This window comes from Juglans regia, chromosome 3 (genome assembly GCF_001411555.2).
Source record: "Juglans regia cultivar Chandler chromosome 3, Walnut 2.0, whole genome shotgun sequence".
In the NCBI taxonomy this organism is placed as follows: domain Eukaryota; kingdom Viridiplantae; phylum Streptophyta; class Magnoliopsida; order Fagales; family Juglandaceae; genus Juglans; species Juglans regia.
The window spans coordinates 14,978,338-14,993,308 of record NC_049903.1 but is presented as its reverse complement, the minus strand read 5'-3'; the positions used below and the strand labels follow the sequence as shown (position 1 = coordinate 14,993,308).

The 14,971-nt window shown below is 32.7% G+C and overlaps 1 protein-coding gene across 2 annotated transcripts; it reads right to left on the bottom strand.

The window, feature by feature from the left end:
- Positions 1 to 5,297: 5,297 nt before the first annotated feature.
- On the bottom strand, positions 5,298 to 9,615 carry LOC108990500 (dihydroceramide fatty acyl 2-hydroxylase FAH1-like). 2 transcript variants are annotated; one of them, XM_035688152.1, is made up of 8 exons: positions 9,456 to 9,610; positions 9,033 to 9,139; positions 8,418 to 8,489; positions 7,976 to 8,068; positions 7,614 to 7,810; positions 7,378 to 7,483; positions 6,217 to 6,363; positions 5,298 to 5,753 (listed from the first exon to the last, which is right to left on the bottom strand). In XM_035688152.1, the coding sequence occupies exons 2-8, from the start codon at positions 9,039 to 9,041 to the stop codon at positions 5,634 to 5,636; spliced, it is 744 nt and encodes a 247-aa protein (XP_035544045.1). In that variant the 5' UTR covers positions 9,042 to 9,139; positions 9,456 to 9,610; the 3' UTR covers positions 5,298 to 5,633. The 2 variants fall into 2 exon arrangements, with proteins under 2 accessions (XP_035544045.1, XP_018820037.1); XM_018964492.2 differs by lacking the exon at positions 9,033 to 9,139 and having other exon boundaries at positions 5,299 to 5,753; positions 9,456 to 9,615.
- Between the last annotated feature and the right edge of the window lie 5,356 nt (positions 9,616 to 14,971).

Genomic DNA, 14,971 nt, shown 5'->3' with positions numbered 1-14,971 from the left:
ATACCATATTCATGCTTGTGTGAAAAGAGATTGTGATGAGTGGTTTCTAACAGAGTTATATGGACATCCTGAAGTGGCTCGAAGACATGAGTCTTGGGCACTTATGCATATGTTGAAAGTACAAAATCCTGCTACTTGGCTTATTTTTGGAGACTTTAATGAAGTGTTGAATATTCAAGAAAAAATGGGTGGTAGAGGAAGATATGAGAGACAGATGGGTGAGTTTAGAAATGCTCTTGATGATTGTGGTTTGTTTGATCTCGGATATTCAAGTTCCAAATATACATAGTGCAATGGTAGAGAGGCTCACCATAGAATCAATGAGAGAATTGATCGATTTCTGACAAATGAAGGATGGTCTAATATGTTCCTCATTACTAGAGTTAAGCACAGAATAGCTGCACATTCAGATCACTCCCCAATAGTATTATACCAAAATTATGAAGGTGGTTCAAGTGGAGGGAAGAGGCCTCTTAGATTTGAGGCAATGTGGGCTAATAATGAGGGCTATGAATAGGTTATTTCAAATTCTTGGAGTTGTGAACCAGGAGTGGATGATATGCAAGGAATGATAAGGAAAATAGGCAGATGCAGTGAGAAGTTACAAATATGGAATAAAAGTACATTTGGGAATATTCAGACCAATATAAAGAATGCGAGGTCAAAGCTAAAACAACTTCAGAATCGGGATCCTTTTGGCCATAACTATAAAATGCAAAGAGAGGCACGAAAAAGTTTATAGAAATGGTTGGAAAAATGAAGAAATCAAGCAGAGACAAAGATCTAAAGCATTATGGCTCAAGGAGGGGGACCTTAACACCAAATGTTTTCACAGAAGAGCTTCACAAAGAAAGAAAATAATCTGATTCTGGGAGTGAATGATAGAGAAGGAAGATGGCAAGTTAAGAGGCTAGGGACCAAGTTATTATGCAATATTTCAATGATATGTTTACTGGTTCTAATCTTAGTGGTAACTTGGAGTTTTTGAGAGGATTAGAAGGTCGAGTAACTAAGGAAATGAATCAAGAACTGATGCATAGCTTCACAGAAGTTGTATGTGCTCTGCATCAAATGAATCTCACAAAGGCGCTAAGACATGATGGTATGCTCCCATATTTTACCAAAAATACTGGCATATTGTTGGAAAATCTGATGTTTGCTGTGCTTAATGCACTCAATTCTTATTCCTTCCCTCACGCCATTAATCATATATTTATCACTTTGATTCCAAAGAGAAAAAAAAAAATCCTGTAAATGTAGCTGATTATAGACCTATCAGCCTTTGTAATATAATATACAAGTTGATTTCTAAGGTTCTTGCAAATAGGCTAAAAGGTTTACTCTCTCATGATATTTGTAACTCTCAAAGTGCATTTTTCATGGGTCGTCTATTAATGATAATGTTCTTATTGGTTATGAGCTCATTCATTTTGTGAAAAGAAAGATGGGTGGGAAAAAGGGTTTTATGTCTCTTAAATTGGATATGAGTAAAGCATATGATGGGATTAGTTGGCCTTTCCTTGAGCATACTATGCTTACTATGGGATTTTCTAAGAAATGGGTAGATTTGATCATACTTTGTGTTAGAACAGTTTCATTTCCAGTTCTTATTAATGGTGAGCCCAAAGGACCCATTATCCCCTCTAGAGGCTTGAGACAAGGAGATCTTCTATCTTCTTATATATTCTTGTTATGTACTAAAGGTCTTATATGTCTTTTACAATAAGCTACTGTTGAGAATTAGATCAGAGGTATTCAAGTTTATAGAGGTGCAGCTAGAATCAATCATCAGCCTTTTACAGATGATTGTGTCCTATTTTGCAGAGCTGATATGGGAGAGAACTTGAAGATCCAACACTTGTTGCAAGTATTTAAACAAGCCTCTAGCCAACAAGTCAATAGGGCTAAGACAATAGTGATTTTTAGCAGGAATGTTCCAAGATCTCAATAGGAGGAGCTACTGGCATTGTGGAAAGTTCAGCAGTTTTAGCAGTATGATAGATTCCTGGGGATGCCTCCAGTGGTTGGTCATGCAAAGAATCAAGTTCTTTCTAAGATTAAATATAAGGTGTGGCAGAAATTGAAGTGCTAGAAGGAGAAAGTGTTGTCACAAGGGGGAAAAGAGATTTTGATTAAGGCAGTTGCTATGTCTATTCCAACCTACACAATGAGTTGTTTCAAATGACCATATGGTCTTTATAAGAATTTAGAGAGAATGATGGCCAAGTTTTGGTAAGGGCAAAAGAAAGAAGAGAATATAATTCATTGAGTTAGTTGGAGAAAAATGTGTGAACGTAAGAAAGATGGAGGTTTGGATTTTAAAGGCCTCAGGTTGTTTAATATGACTCTTCTTACAAAACAAGGGTGGAGAATCATGTGTGAAGAGAATACACTTTTTCATAAATTGTATAAAGCAAGATAAAACACTGAATTTTTGGAAGCAAAGTTGGGGTCCAACCCCTCATATGCATGGAGGGTATTTGGGAAACAATAAAAAGTTTGACGTTGGGTTGTCATTGGAAGGTGGGCAATGGATCTGATATTAAATTATGGACAGACTATTGGGTCCCAAATTATAAACAGTATAGTGTCCCTGAGGCAATGTTGGATACTCATCAAACTGTTGAGGATCTTATTGATAAGAATACTTTCTGGTGGGATGTGGATAAAGTGAACCAAATTCTCCCACCTCATGTGGCAGTAGAGGTCTTTAAAATTCTTTCGAGTCCTAGTGAAAATGCTGATAAACTGGTTTGGGAACCTGAGCAAATGGAAACTTCACGGTTAAGAGTGCCGACAAGCTGTTAAGCTCTCTTCAAAGAGATACCAGAAGCTGTGAGCCCTCAACTGCACAAGAACAAAAGAAGATATGGAGTGGATTGTGGAAATTACAGATTCTTAATAAAGTTAAAATCTTTGCTTGGAGGGCTTGTAGGAATGGGTTATCTACAAAGTCCAATTTAAAGAAAAGGCAAGTGGTGTTGGAGGACAATTGTGTTTTTTGTGGTACTAAGGAAGAAGACATAATACATGCAATTTATCAATGCAAAACAATCAGACAGTGTTGGATTGACTTGGGACTTGGTTTGCAACCTGAGGCAAGATATATAGATTTTGCAGAGTTTGTTACTATAGCACAAAAAAATGGTAGCAAAGAGGAAGTTGAGAAAATCCTAGTCATTGCATGGGGGTTTTGGTATAGGCGCAATAAGAAAATGTTTGACGATTCTAAAGTTCATCCAACAGCAGCAGTACATCAAACATTGGCCTTATGGTCTGATCTGAAACAGGTGAAAGGTATTGGCAAGAAGAGTAATGGCAGGTGGATTGCTCCACTAGTTGGATCCTTGAAACTGATGTTGATGGTGCTCTTTTCTTTGACCAACAAAGAGTAGGAGTAGGAGATCTACTTCGAGATGAGAAAGGGGATGTCCTGCTAGCAGCTAGTACGAAAGAGATGGCAGTTAATGATCCACTCGAGATTAAACTGTTGGCTATTCTTAGAGGTTTATAACTATGTCTGCATAGAGGTATACCAAAGTTGGAGATATAGACCGATTCACTGATTATGGCCAATACTATTATGAGTAAGGAAGCCTATGCAAGATCTATGATGGTAAATATGATCAAGGAGATACAAGATTTGATGAAGCTCTTTTACCACTACATCATTCAACATGTTGGACACATAAGTAATGTTGGGGCACACAAGTTGGCAAAGTATGCATGACATATTGATGATATCAGTGTATGGGAAGGTTCTTTCCCTGAGTTTATTGAATCTGTTATATGGGTTGAAAAACATTATTTGTAATGCTTTGTTGATTAATGGAACTCTTGTTATATAAAAAAAAATGAGAGGTACTTTTGTAATATATCTTATAAAATTAACATTATTTTAAATTATTTTTGCCAATGCCATCTATGGATATGATTAATTTTCAAACTATCCTAGAAATTACGGCCTCATTTGGATAGTAAGAGATGATATATTAATAGTAGTGAAATAATTTAAATTAAGATACTTTATGGAGTTTTAGGAAAGGAGAGAGAAGATTTTAAATAAAAATATTATAAAGTAAAAATATTGTTAGAATATAATTTTTTAATATAATTTTTATCTTGGAGTTTGAAAAAGTTGAATTTTTTTTTTTGTATTTTATTTGGAAGTTTGAGAAAATTGTAATAATGAAACAATGATTAGATAAAAAAGTTAAAAATTTGAAATTAAAAAGTGTTTGTATTTATGATATTTAAATATTAAGATGATATGAGACAAGAGGCTCTTGCTATCCAAATCAGGACTAAAAAAATGTTTCAAAACAATCTCTAAGATAAAATTAATATATCAAAAAAGAAATGTTAAGTTTATACACAAATTTTACATAAAAAAAATTATATTGATATCACTTAATACAATACATTAGATTTATTTGACAATAAAAAGAGTTTTATAATATAATGGATCGCTTTAAAATAAGACAGTGTTTGTAAAATTTCTTACATAAGATTTGTATGTAGCTTAAACATTTCTGTTATAAAAAAAAGTTCCGCAGTCATCAATAGAAATTGTTGACTTGGCATGTACTTAATATTAAAAATTGAAGGAGATGAAAGTAGAAAAATGATATATACAAGCCTCAAATCTATAAGTCATGCATAAGTCCTTTATAAAAAAAGTGAACTCCACCATATAAAAAAAAACTTACTTTTTATTGATAGGGTCCATATTTTTACAAAAGGCTTGTACAAGGTTAGGGATAATTGGACAAGTTCAATGTTCTTTTATATTTTCTCAAAAATAATTGAATAGAATTTTTTTTTGCATAACACTTTAGAAAGACATGCTCTTTTCCTTTTACTTCCTTGCTGTACTAATGGGGCAAATGGTACTCTTCCTCTGGTTTTTTTGTTTACTTTCTTTTTAATAGGATCCTCTCTTCTCTCTCGATTTGCCTTTAGATTTCTCTGTTCTGGTCATTCTCTTTTATATTTGGAATTCCACAGCTCTGTCCCTCAATTTCACAGCATCCTTGTTGGGTGTAGGCCCACATACCGTGGGTTTATGGGCTTGAAATTAGTCTTGGATAACAAAAACAAATAATGTTCTGTAATTATAATAACAACAATCATAAGACAACCCCTATATAATATTTGATATTATTCGTGAATAATGATAATATTATTAGTGTTAAATGGAAAATTCCATTTAACATTAATATTAACATTAATGTATCCGAAAAAAAAAATATTATCAAAAAAGAAAGAAAGTCGAGCATATAAGCACACAAAAGAAAAGAAAAGAAAAAAGGCATTTTCTTTCCTTCTAAAAGTTGTAAACCAATGAGAGAATTTCAGGCTATCAAAATTACATTACTCGGGGGACATAGAACAATGAACAAGCAATCTAGACAAATTGGTAATTAGACAAGTATGAGAACTTTCCCTTCACAAACAAACCTGATGACATACATCCCAATTATAAGGTACTTTCCACCACAGTAAAGGCATCAAGAAGAGACACAATATCAAAATAAATTCACAGCAGATGAAAGATCGCTTAAAAATATATTAGTTGAATACCCTGAAACTAGCTACTCATAGCCCATGAAATAGATGCTACATTCCATATATTATCTACTTTTCTCAGCTGTTTTTGATGAAGGAAGTGTTCCAAACACCTTGTCCCATAACGCTGATGTGATCCCAAACCCTTTATTCTGGACCCGGAAATGATGATTCAAGTGGTATTTCTGCCAAAAAAGAAAACAAATCAATCCTTAGCTAACTCTAGAAAAGAAAATTTCCGGAAGTAGAAATTCCAGATTTAGGTGCGATTTGAATAATGAGTTAAGATAGATGAGTTGAAAGTTTAATAAAATATTATTTTTTAATATTATTATTGTTTTGAAATTTGAAAAAAAAAATTCTTTTATTTTGTGTGGGAATTTTGGAAAGTTGTCATGATGAAATGAGATGAGATGAGATCAAACGCTTCTTGTATCTACATTCCGAATTGTTTACTACTCTTGGTGGATGACTTTTCTAATGTAATTACATATCCACCACTGACAGCTAACTCCTCTTTAAATTCTTATGACCACCCAAAAATATATACATGATTGAACAACATGGACATTCTAATCAGGGAATATTTGGTACGTTTAATAATTAAATATCTGTGCCAGTCTGCAATCTGAACTAAGCTGCTCTTACCTTGAGATTTCGTGGCACATTGCTCGATGGTTGACCATGGTGGAGGTAGTAATGGGTGCAATCATACATCACATAACCCAGTAAACCGCCTCCAAACAATGCAGGAGTGGTTGTAGGAGTAGATATAAGCTTGACGAAGTTCCAGAACTGGCAGTGATGGGAAGTAACAGTTCAAATAAGTAGACAGAAACTTTATACAAACCTCAATATGCAAAATGAGGGAAACTTATCACAACTAAAAATCTCTACTGCCTGGAACTTCATAGAATAATAAGTATCAGAACAGTGCACAAGTTTGTATTGTCTTTTCCAAAATAAAGGATTGTACACCATGAACGCACATAAATATACATAGCGTGTAGCATTTAAATATTGATCCCACCCATTTAATTTGTTTGATGACGTCAAATATCATCAATACAGGGGTCTATAACCCTTCAAACCTACCGGAACTCAGCATATGATGTCTGATTCTTTTTTTTTTGGATAAGTAAGAAAGCTTTTATTCATATGAAAATAGGCATAGCCTAAGAAATGATGTCCGATTCTATAGCTCATTCCCAGCTCACCCTTTGACAACTAGGTTGCACACTAGAGGGTCACCCATAAATCTTATTTTCTAACATGGTGGTCTCTGTAAATCCAAACTTAATTTTTGAATCCTAAATCATCACCCATCTTGACCTCCAGGAATTCATAAATATATTCGCCACCAGTTTTAATACAGGCACATGGAACTGTTTAGAATGCTAGATTATTAAGCCATATATACCAATAAGCATCAGTACACAAGTTGGTTACAATAAAATGTTTCAAGTACAAGACCAAAACGATCCAGCTAATGAAGACAATATATTACAGTCTGTACACTTTGGACATGTAAGTTTTTCTTTCCACATATTGATTCTTTTTAAAGGATAATTCTTCATTGATTAGTGTAAAAGGAGCAACTCAAGTACATAGTGCAAAATAGACACCTATCTAGAAGGTGAAAAAGATAATAAAACTCATGTAAATTTTGTCCATTAAAGTCTACAGAATCAGAAAAGATTAAGTCAGATGCTTCAAGACTTGAGTATTATGTTTCCTCATTTTAATAAGTAAAAAAGCATCAGCTTGAATTTGTATGGAAGTGTATAGGATAAGAAAGAATAGACATACCGGTACCAAAAGTATAGCTGTTGCAGCAGGTGGGAAAACAAGTCTCAAGCCATCCATTGGGTGCTTATGATGGCAGCCATGAAGAAGATAATGCATGGTGTTTCCCCTTAAGTAAATGCCAAACAGAATTATTACTATCAGATTTTGAATTAATGCAACTTTGTTGGGTAAACATACTGGAACATCATACAAATTCTGAATGTGTCAGAGAGAGAGAGAGTAATGTAATAACTAACCAGTATGTCTTCGTTTTGATGTGGAAAAGGAAACGGTGCAAGGTATACTCGACAAGTGTCCACACAAAAATGCCAGCTACCACCAACAGAGCTACCTGAGGAAGTGTATGGCCCACTTGTATTGTCATGGAGATGCAAAAGCATACAACTGGCAGCCAAATGGTTGGAACTGCCCACCAAACTGTGCGGGTCAAGAACTGTTTCAAATAGCAACAACTCAAATTTGCGGCTCTATACATTCTCAGAAAATGAAAAATTCAACTATTGATTAGATAAGTGCATAAACAATACTAACAAATAGATATGTGTGTCATGAACCTAGACCTAATGGCACTAAGGTTCTTATGACAAGGATATTTTACCTCCCAAAAATCACTTTCAAAGAATCGAGGGCCTTCCTTGCTAACAATGGGTTGATGAACCCACTCTTGATAAGCTTCTCCCAGATGGCCGACCTGTGAAAGATTGGCATAAGTAAGCATGTACGGCACAACAATAAGCACATGAAAATTATTGCAAATGTTTAAGTCAAAATGTGGTATCATTTTATTTTTTGGGGGTTCCTGAACTTCAATGGCATTTTAAAAAATCAACAAGATAAATTACTGTATACTGAAAAAATTGGATGAGAACAGAGAAGTGGTAACTTCTGGCAATATGATATGGAAAGTTTTTATCACACTACATCCAAAAAATTAGATAAGCTACAAATCCAAAGCAATGAAAAGAACAAGAACATGTTTAAGGTAGCTGACACTTATCTCTTTTCATACAAGGTAAATCTGTGCGGAAATGGAACTGTACCTGGAAGACGAGGGGTTTATTCAAATCAACGGTGAACTCCTGTGCAACCATCTTGTCGGCTTTTAAAGATAGCTGGAGGGAAATGAACATAAAAGGTAAGGAAAAAGGGTGAAATGTCAACTTAAAGCATTTTAGCATGACAGCACAATTCATATAATTTTTTAGATTGTAGCAGCTGGCTGATTTATCCAAAATAAAAATAAAAAACGCTTTTTGCCTTTCAAATCAAACACGTTAAAAATCTTAATTCAAATATGCTTGTGAAAACAAATCATGCCTCTTTATTATGATGTCAAATTCATCTAAATCTTCTTCTTCTTTTAAATTTTGAAACGTAAAAATACCAGAAAATCCAAAAAAAAAATACACAACAAAATTTAAAGATTTATTATTTTCTTCCCTTCTCCGAGACTTTTTCAGCAACCAAATAAAGAGCTAGCTGAAACCACAAACGCCTTTCAAAAAACCCCGATAATGTAAACATCCTCCAAAACCACAAATCAATCCAAAATCCCCACGAAAATTATTTTCTTCTAAGAAAAGAAAAATGTTTGATTGCTTATCGACCAAGGTTCAGAATCCAAAACAACACAGCATATAAATCAGAAGATATACAATCCTCATTTTTATCTTCTTCCATTTTCAAGTTTTCTCAGTAACCAAACGGCTGGTTCCCATAGAATATTATTCATCTCCGGGAACGGGAAATCCTCTAAGCCAGCCTACAGAGAGAGAGAGAGAGAGAGAGAGAGAGAGAGAGCACGCAGCAGCATAAAACGCATTCAGGAACAAAAGCCCACAATGTAATTCAAAAATCCACCCCAACAAACAATATGAAACCAAAATTCCCCAAGAAAATAAAAAATCTCCCCAAGAAAACTTCGAAACGAAAAAGAAAAATAAAGACACAGATAAAAACCCAGATCTACAAAATTTCTCGAATAAAACTTGTAAAACGAAAAGGAAACATCAAACAACGGAACAACCCAGATCTACAAACATACCTGAAAACTCAAAAGAGAACGAAAGAGAACTAACCGGAGAAAACACAATGTAGGTGTGATACCAATCCAACAGAAGAAGACGGCCCACAACCAGCACTCGGTCGTGGGGAAGTTTCCTCCGGCCGTAATTGGGTACGAGGATTGAGCGGTGTCGAGTGTCAGCTCTCTGTATGTGGAGGAGAGAATAATGGATTGGGAACTGGGAAGCGCATATATTTATAGTTAAATTTTAAAAACCTCCCCAAGGTTTAGCCGAATATCAAGCTCTATCCCTCAAAATCAGAAAACCTTCACATTCACTCCCCTTATTGATTTCGCTCTTTTCTATTTATTTTATTTCAGTTTGTTTCACCGTCATTTTTGTTTATTTTGATACTAAAAATATGCCAGCATTCTTGCCGTGCGAGAGACTTGTAAATTTTAAATTTCTATCTAATATTATTTTATTAATAATTTATAATAATTAACAATAAAAACTAATTATAAAAAATTCAACACGTCAATATTTTGTATCTTCATAAACTTTATTCCATTCTCACACCATCTTATTTAAAAAAAAAAATGAAAAAATAAAGATTTTCAATGCACTTATTAAAATTGGCCAAATGTCTTTGGAGAAAAGTAACAAATTAAAGATAGGCTTGGAGGCAATTAATGGAGTATGTAACATTTAGAACTCGTTTGGATATTAAGAATATTTTATAATATTTGTGAATAATAGTGAAATAGTTTGAATTAAAATATTTTATTAAATTTAAAAAAAAAATAAATTTAAAAATATCTGAATACAGTTATGTTCCTAAACGGTCCATTAATCAATTATATCAATCTTCTTTATATGTGGGTGTTTGTACAATGTTTTTTCTTCTAAAGGGTATATTTGCAAAGAAATTGAATAATTGATCTATAATAATCACAGGCTATTATCATGTCATCAATTTTTCTAAATAGAATTTGTCTTCTCTCTAACATAAACTTGTACTTCCTTTCTCCTCCTCAAATAACAACATTTTTTAATTACTTTTATCCATGTTATTGATCTATACATTGCATCCCCTCTTTTCACTTCGGTCTAATTAAATTGCATCATCAAAAGAGTTTACACATCAAGTATAAAGGGGGGAAACTCGTACACTTTTTCATTGGGATGTTATTGATTCTTTCCAAATCTAATCCAAGAGGAAATGAGTACTTGCCCCGTTAATATAGACTTGGATGTATCACCAATCATCTGGACACCACGGAATTAGTTTTGTTCAATAATATTATGCTATGAAAAATATGTGGTTAATAAATAAAATTAATCTTATAAATTAACGTGACTTGATTTTATTTTTAATTGAAACTAATTGATCTAAAACCACATTATTTTATACGAAAAATGTTAAACATGTAGATGCCAAGTAGTACCATATGTTATTAGCATGGGGTAATTTATTTTTCAAAAGAGGATAGTTACCAAATTCTAACTTTGCTTCCATATTGATAGTGTGGAACGATACAAGGGCTACTGAGTAGATATGAGAAAGCTTCGGGTTAGTTCTTGAACAAGTAATTAAAGACTATTATATTCTTCAGCTCAAATATTGTTATGGTTTTTAGAAGCCAAATCATAGAGTAGCTGGGCTAAAGGAATGTGAGTAGATCTAAGTATAATACCTTTAGATATTGGAAATAAAGAATATAGGAGAGAAGTTAACAGTTGGAATAATAAATTTTTGTCTCGGGCATGAAAGTAAGTGTTGATCAAAGCTATGATACAAGCAATCATAAATTTCCAATGAGTCTCTTCAAGCTGTCCAAGAAGTTGTGCAAGAAAATCACTATACTCACGTCGAAATTCTGGTGGGATCACAAGCAGAATGAAAATAGAGTATATTGGAGGAGTTAGGTTAAAAAAGAAAGAAAAAAAGAAAGAAAGAGGATTAAGTTTCAGAGATGTTGAATGCTTCAACAAAGCTATATTTGCAAAGCAATATTGCAAAATGCTGAAACAACCTCACTCCTCGATTGCCAAAGTTATGAATGATAAATATTTCAAATAAGGTGATATATTAAATGTAAAATTGGACAATAGATCTTCATTAATATAGAGGAGTCTATTGTAATGTAAGAGTTATAAATATGTAATCCAATAAGACGAAGTTATCACCAAACTCAAATCATTCTCGGGCAATAGAATGAATAGTCATGAAGATCCTTCAACATTCTCATCCTTGTTGGATCTCAACGGAAACTTGTGGTGATTATGAACTCTTTTGAAATTCAAAAACCAGATTAGGTAAAAAAAAAAAAAAAAAAAACCAAATGACCCTCTCTCTTCTTTTGTCATTTTTGTTTCACTTGAGGGTGAATGCTGGGATTAAACCAAACTTTGGGGACGGTTTTGAAATTTATCAATAATAATCATGTGCTTACAGATTTCGGCCGTTGGAGGAGCATCCGATCTCACTTTGCCAGCCTGGCACTCTTGACAAATACAGCTTAGAGGTGGATGTGACAGTTTTGGGTGGGGGAGCATCTCGTGTTTGTACTGAAAGGGAAATAGAGGGGTTTGAGGCTGAGATTGTGTTGAGGATGACGTGCCGTGAACGGATTGGGTGAGTACGGACAAGGCAGTGGTGCAAAAGTAGAAAAATTCTTATTCATTATCATAACTCTCAAGAGAGCTAGCTGTCTGTGGCAGAGACTTTGATTGAATGCAATTGTTTTTTTTTTTTAAATAATAATGAGTTAAAATAATCGAATAAGTTTTATGAAATCGATTTAAGATGAATTTAAAAATATTTAAAAATTTAAATATATTTATAAAAAATTTAAAAATATTATATTTTTTCCGTATAAAAAAATATTAGGTTAAAAAAGTTGTAGGTAATGGCAAAACCAACAATTGTGTTGAATGGAGGCCCAATTTTTCTTTTGTGTGACACATTTATGTAAAGAGTAATGATAGAAATAGTTGTAAGTGTGCAAGCACTATGTACTTCTTTTGAAAAAAGAGTGAGATCTATCATTAAGAAATAATTTTTTTATGTGAAAGATAGATTTACCTACATTTTTCAAATGGAGTGAGAGTGATTTGCACATTCTAACATTGTCAACATAATTTATCTTATGCAAATTAAAAAGAGATTAAAAAATCATAAAAACATAATTACATATAAAAGTATGTCTCGTAATTTGCTATGTACATGTAGAAATAAAATTATAAAAACAAAACTTAATATATGTTTCATATTCTGATGGTAATGTTTTATGGAATAATATTCATCTATTGTTATTTTTCTAATGAAATATTTAGAATTTATTTTCTTCATATGAACTATCAAGAGATCTTTTAGAATATTATCTTTTATTCTAGTATGTAAGCTAATTTATCAGTTTTCATGCAAAATCTAGATATTTTCGTATCACATTAAACATATAATGCTATAATTGGAAGTTTAAATAAATTTTTTTCTTATTCAATGAAGTCTAGATGATAAAATCTCATAACTATTTTTCATATAGATCATCGACCTGAAATAATTTTCTTATATTTTTACTTTGAATTCCATATTATATAACAAAAAATTATGGGATCCATATTAATAAGCTTATTATTTCTCTAAACTTAATTTTAAGTTTAATTTTGAAGAGGCCACATTTTTGAAAATAAATAATATATAGAAATTAAATAGAATTTTGGGACTATAAGAAAAAGAAGAAGAGAGAGAGGCATTTTTAGGTATATTGAAATTTTAGAAAGTTTTAGAGAGTATATGGAGATTATAATTTTTGTTTTTTTTTTTTGGGGTTGGGGGGAGATTTTCTATATTTATAAAATTATGTATAAAATCTAGGGGCCCTCAAGTCTAGTCGTTGAATGCACAAATTATTTGTCATACATCTCAACTCATCTCATCTCCAAAACAAACGAGGTTTCAAACCCTAAGGGTTACTTTTTCACTTTTTCTTTATTTTTTTAATAATGTTGTTCTTAGAAAACTATTTACTAGATGGCATGCAGTGATCAAAATGTTTTTGCATAGATTGGTAAAGTTTTTATTAGAGCATCTACAGCTTCTTCATGATATATAATTTTTCTAAAACTTTAAAGTTTATTTGGTTTAAAGTCTTTTAGATAAGAGTACTGCTAGAGCCACCGCTGGCTCTAGCATATATTTTTTCATGTGTTTTTTTTCCAGTTATTTTTTATTGAGATTTTTTTTATATTTTTTATTTTACTTCCAGATTAAGCAAGTATTTTTTTATTGATATTGTCAATGATAAGAGATCTGAAGCTCTTATTCATTCGGATGCCAGCTAAGTCGTTTGTATCTAGGACTCTTTTTACGGACTCATTCACTTCTCTATTACATTGAAATAAACGAGATTTCTATGAACTGAGACCGTGATTATGGGTATTATGAATTGTTGTCAACCGCATTTTTCCCTCGACTTTTAAGGCATTAATTTTTACTTTACAGTTCATCTTTCTTGTCGGACATGGTTTGGTGATATTCAACGTTCTATTCCGGGCTTTCCCACCACGGGCACAACCAAGAGTAATATATCTGACACTCATCCTCTCCCCTCTTACTCTTTTGTGTCATCATTCCAAACTTGCATTTCTTAGCATATTGCTTATAATAATTCATTAATTTCTCAAAAGAATTAAACTCCATCTCTGACTTTGGCTTCTCAATCATATTATCACCATCCATTTGCACTAATTGAGGTTTCCCGACAGGGCCATTGTCGGTTTCCCGTAAATCTGCCCTATCCTCTTTACTTTCTTCATCAACTCTAGAGGAGATACATGGAGCTTCAGTTTCCCTACAATCGGGTGTATCCTCTTTACCAACTATTATGCTCATTGTAGAATTTGTAGTAATGAGAGGAGTCGGAGGTCTCATCCCATATTAAAATGGGTAACCAGCATTCTGCTTAAAGCGCAAACATTAAGCAATTAAACTTCTAAAAAATGCAAACTTATATATAAAAAAAAAAAAAAAAGACAAGAACATAGTTGCATCATCACCTTAATGTTGCTTGGATATTGGTTGCCATCTGGATATGGTAGAAAATTCGGTGACAATGCAAGCACTGGTCCATAGTAACCGTACATGTAATTTGCAAAGTTTGGTAAAGTTTTTGGGATGTCCTAACATAAAAATAATAATGATAATTAGCAAGCATGAGTTTGATGTATTCTGACAATAAACATTGAGTACATCCATTCCAACAAATTTTTTAAATAATATAACATACTGTGATTGGGGAATTTGAGCTAGATAGTGTTAGTGGATATAGGTGTTCTCTTTTTCCCATGCCCTGTACAAGAACAATTTTTCAATAAACCCACCAAAAAATGAATATCGATAAGAACAATTCTTCAATACTCTAAAACAAGTTATATTCACATCATTTGTTCATAATCATTATTTAGCCAAAACTCAGTTGTAACTCTAACAAAATATAGTCAATAAGACAATGTATAATAATAATAATTAACCAAAACTCAGTAATAATAAAAACCAAAAACAAATTCTGAATCTATATTTATAT

What these genes read in the sequence shown, in the direction of transcription:
- LOC108990500 (XM_035688152.1), bottom strand. An exon ending in ATCAAAACGAAGACATACTG is followed by an intron (nt 7,484 to 7,613) that starts GTTAGTTATTAC and finishes CATTTACTTAAG; the next exon opens with GGGAAACACCATGCATTATC. An exon ending in CAGCTATACTTTTGGTACCG is followed by an intron (nt 6,364 to 7,377) that starts GTATGTCTATTC and finishes CATCACTGCCAG; the next exon opens with TTCTGGAACTTCGTCAAGCT.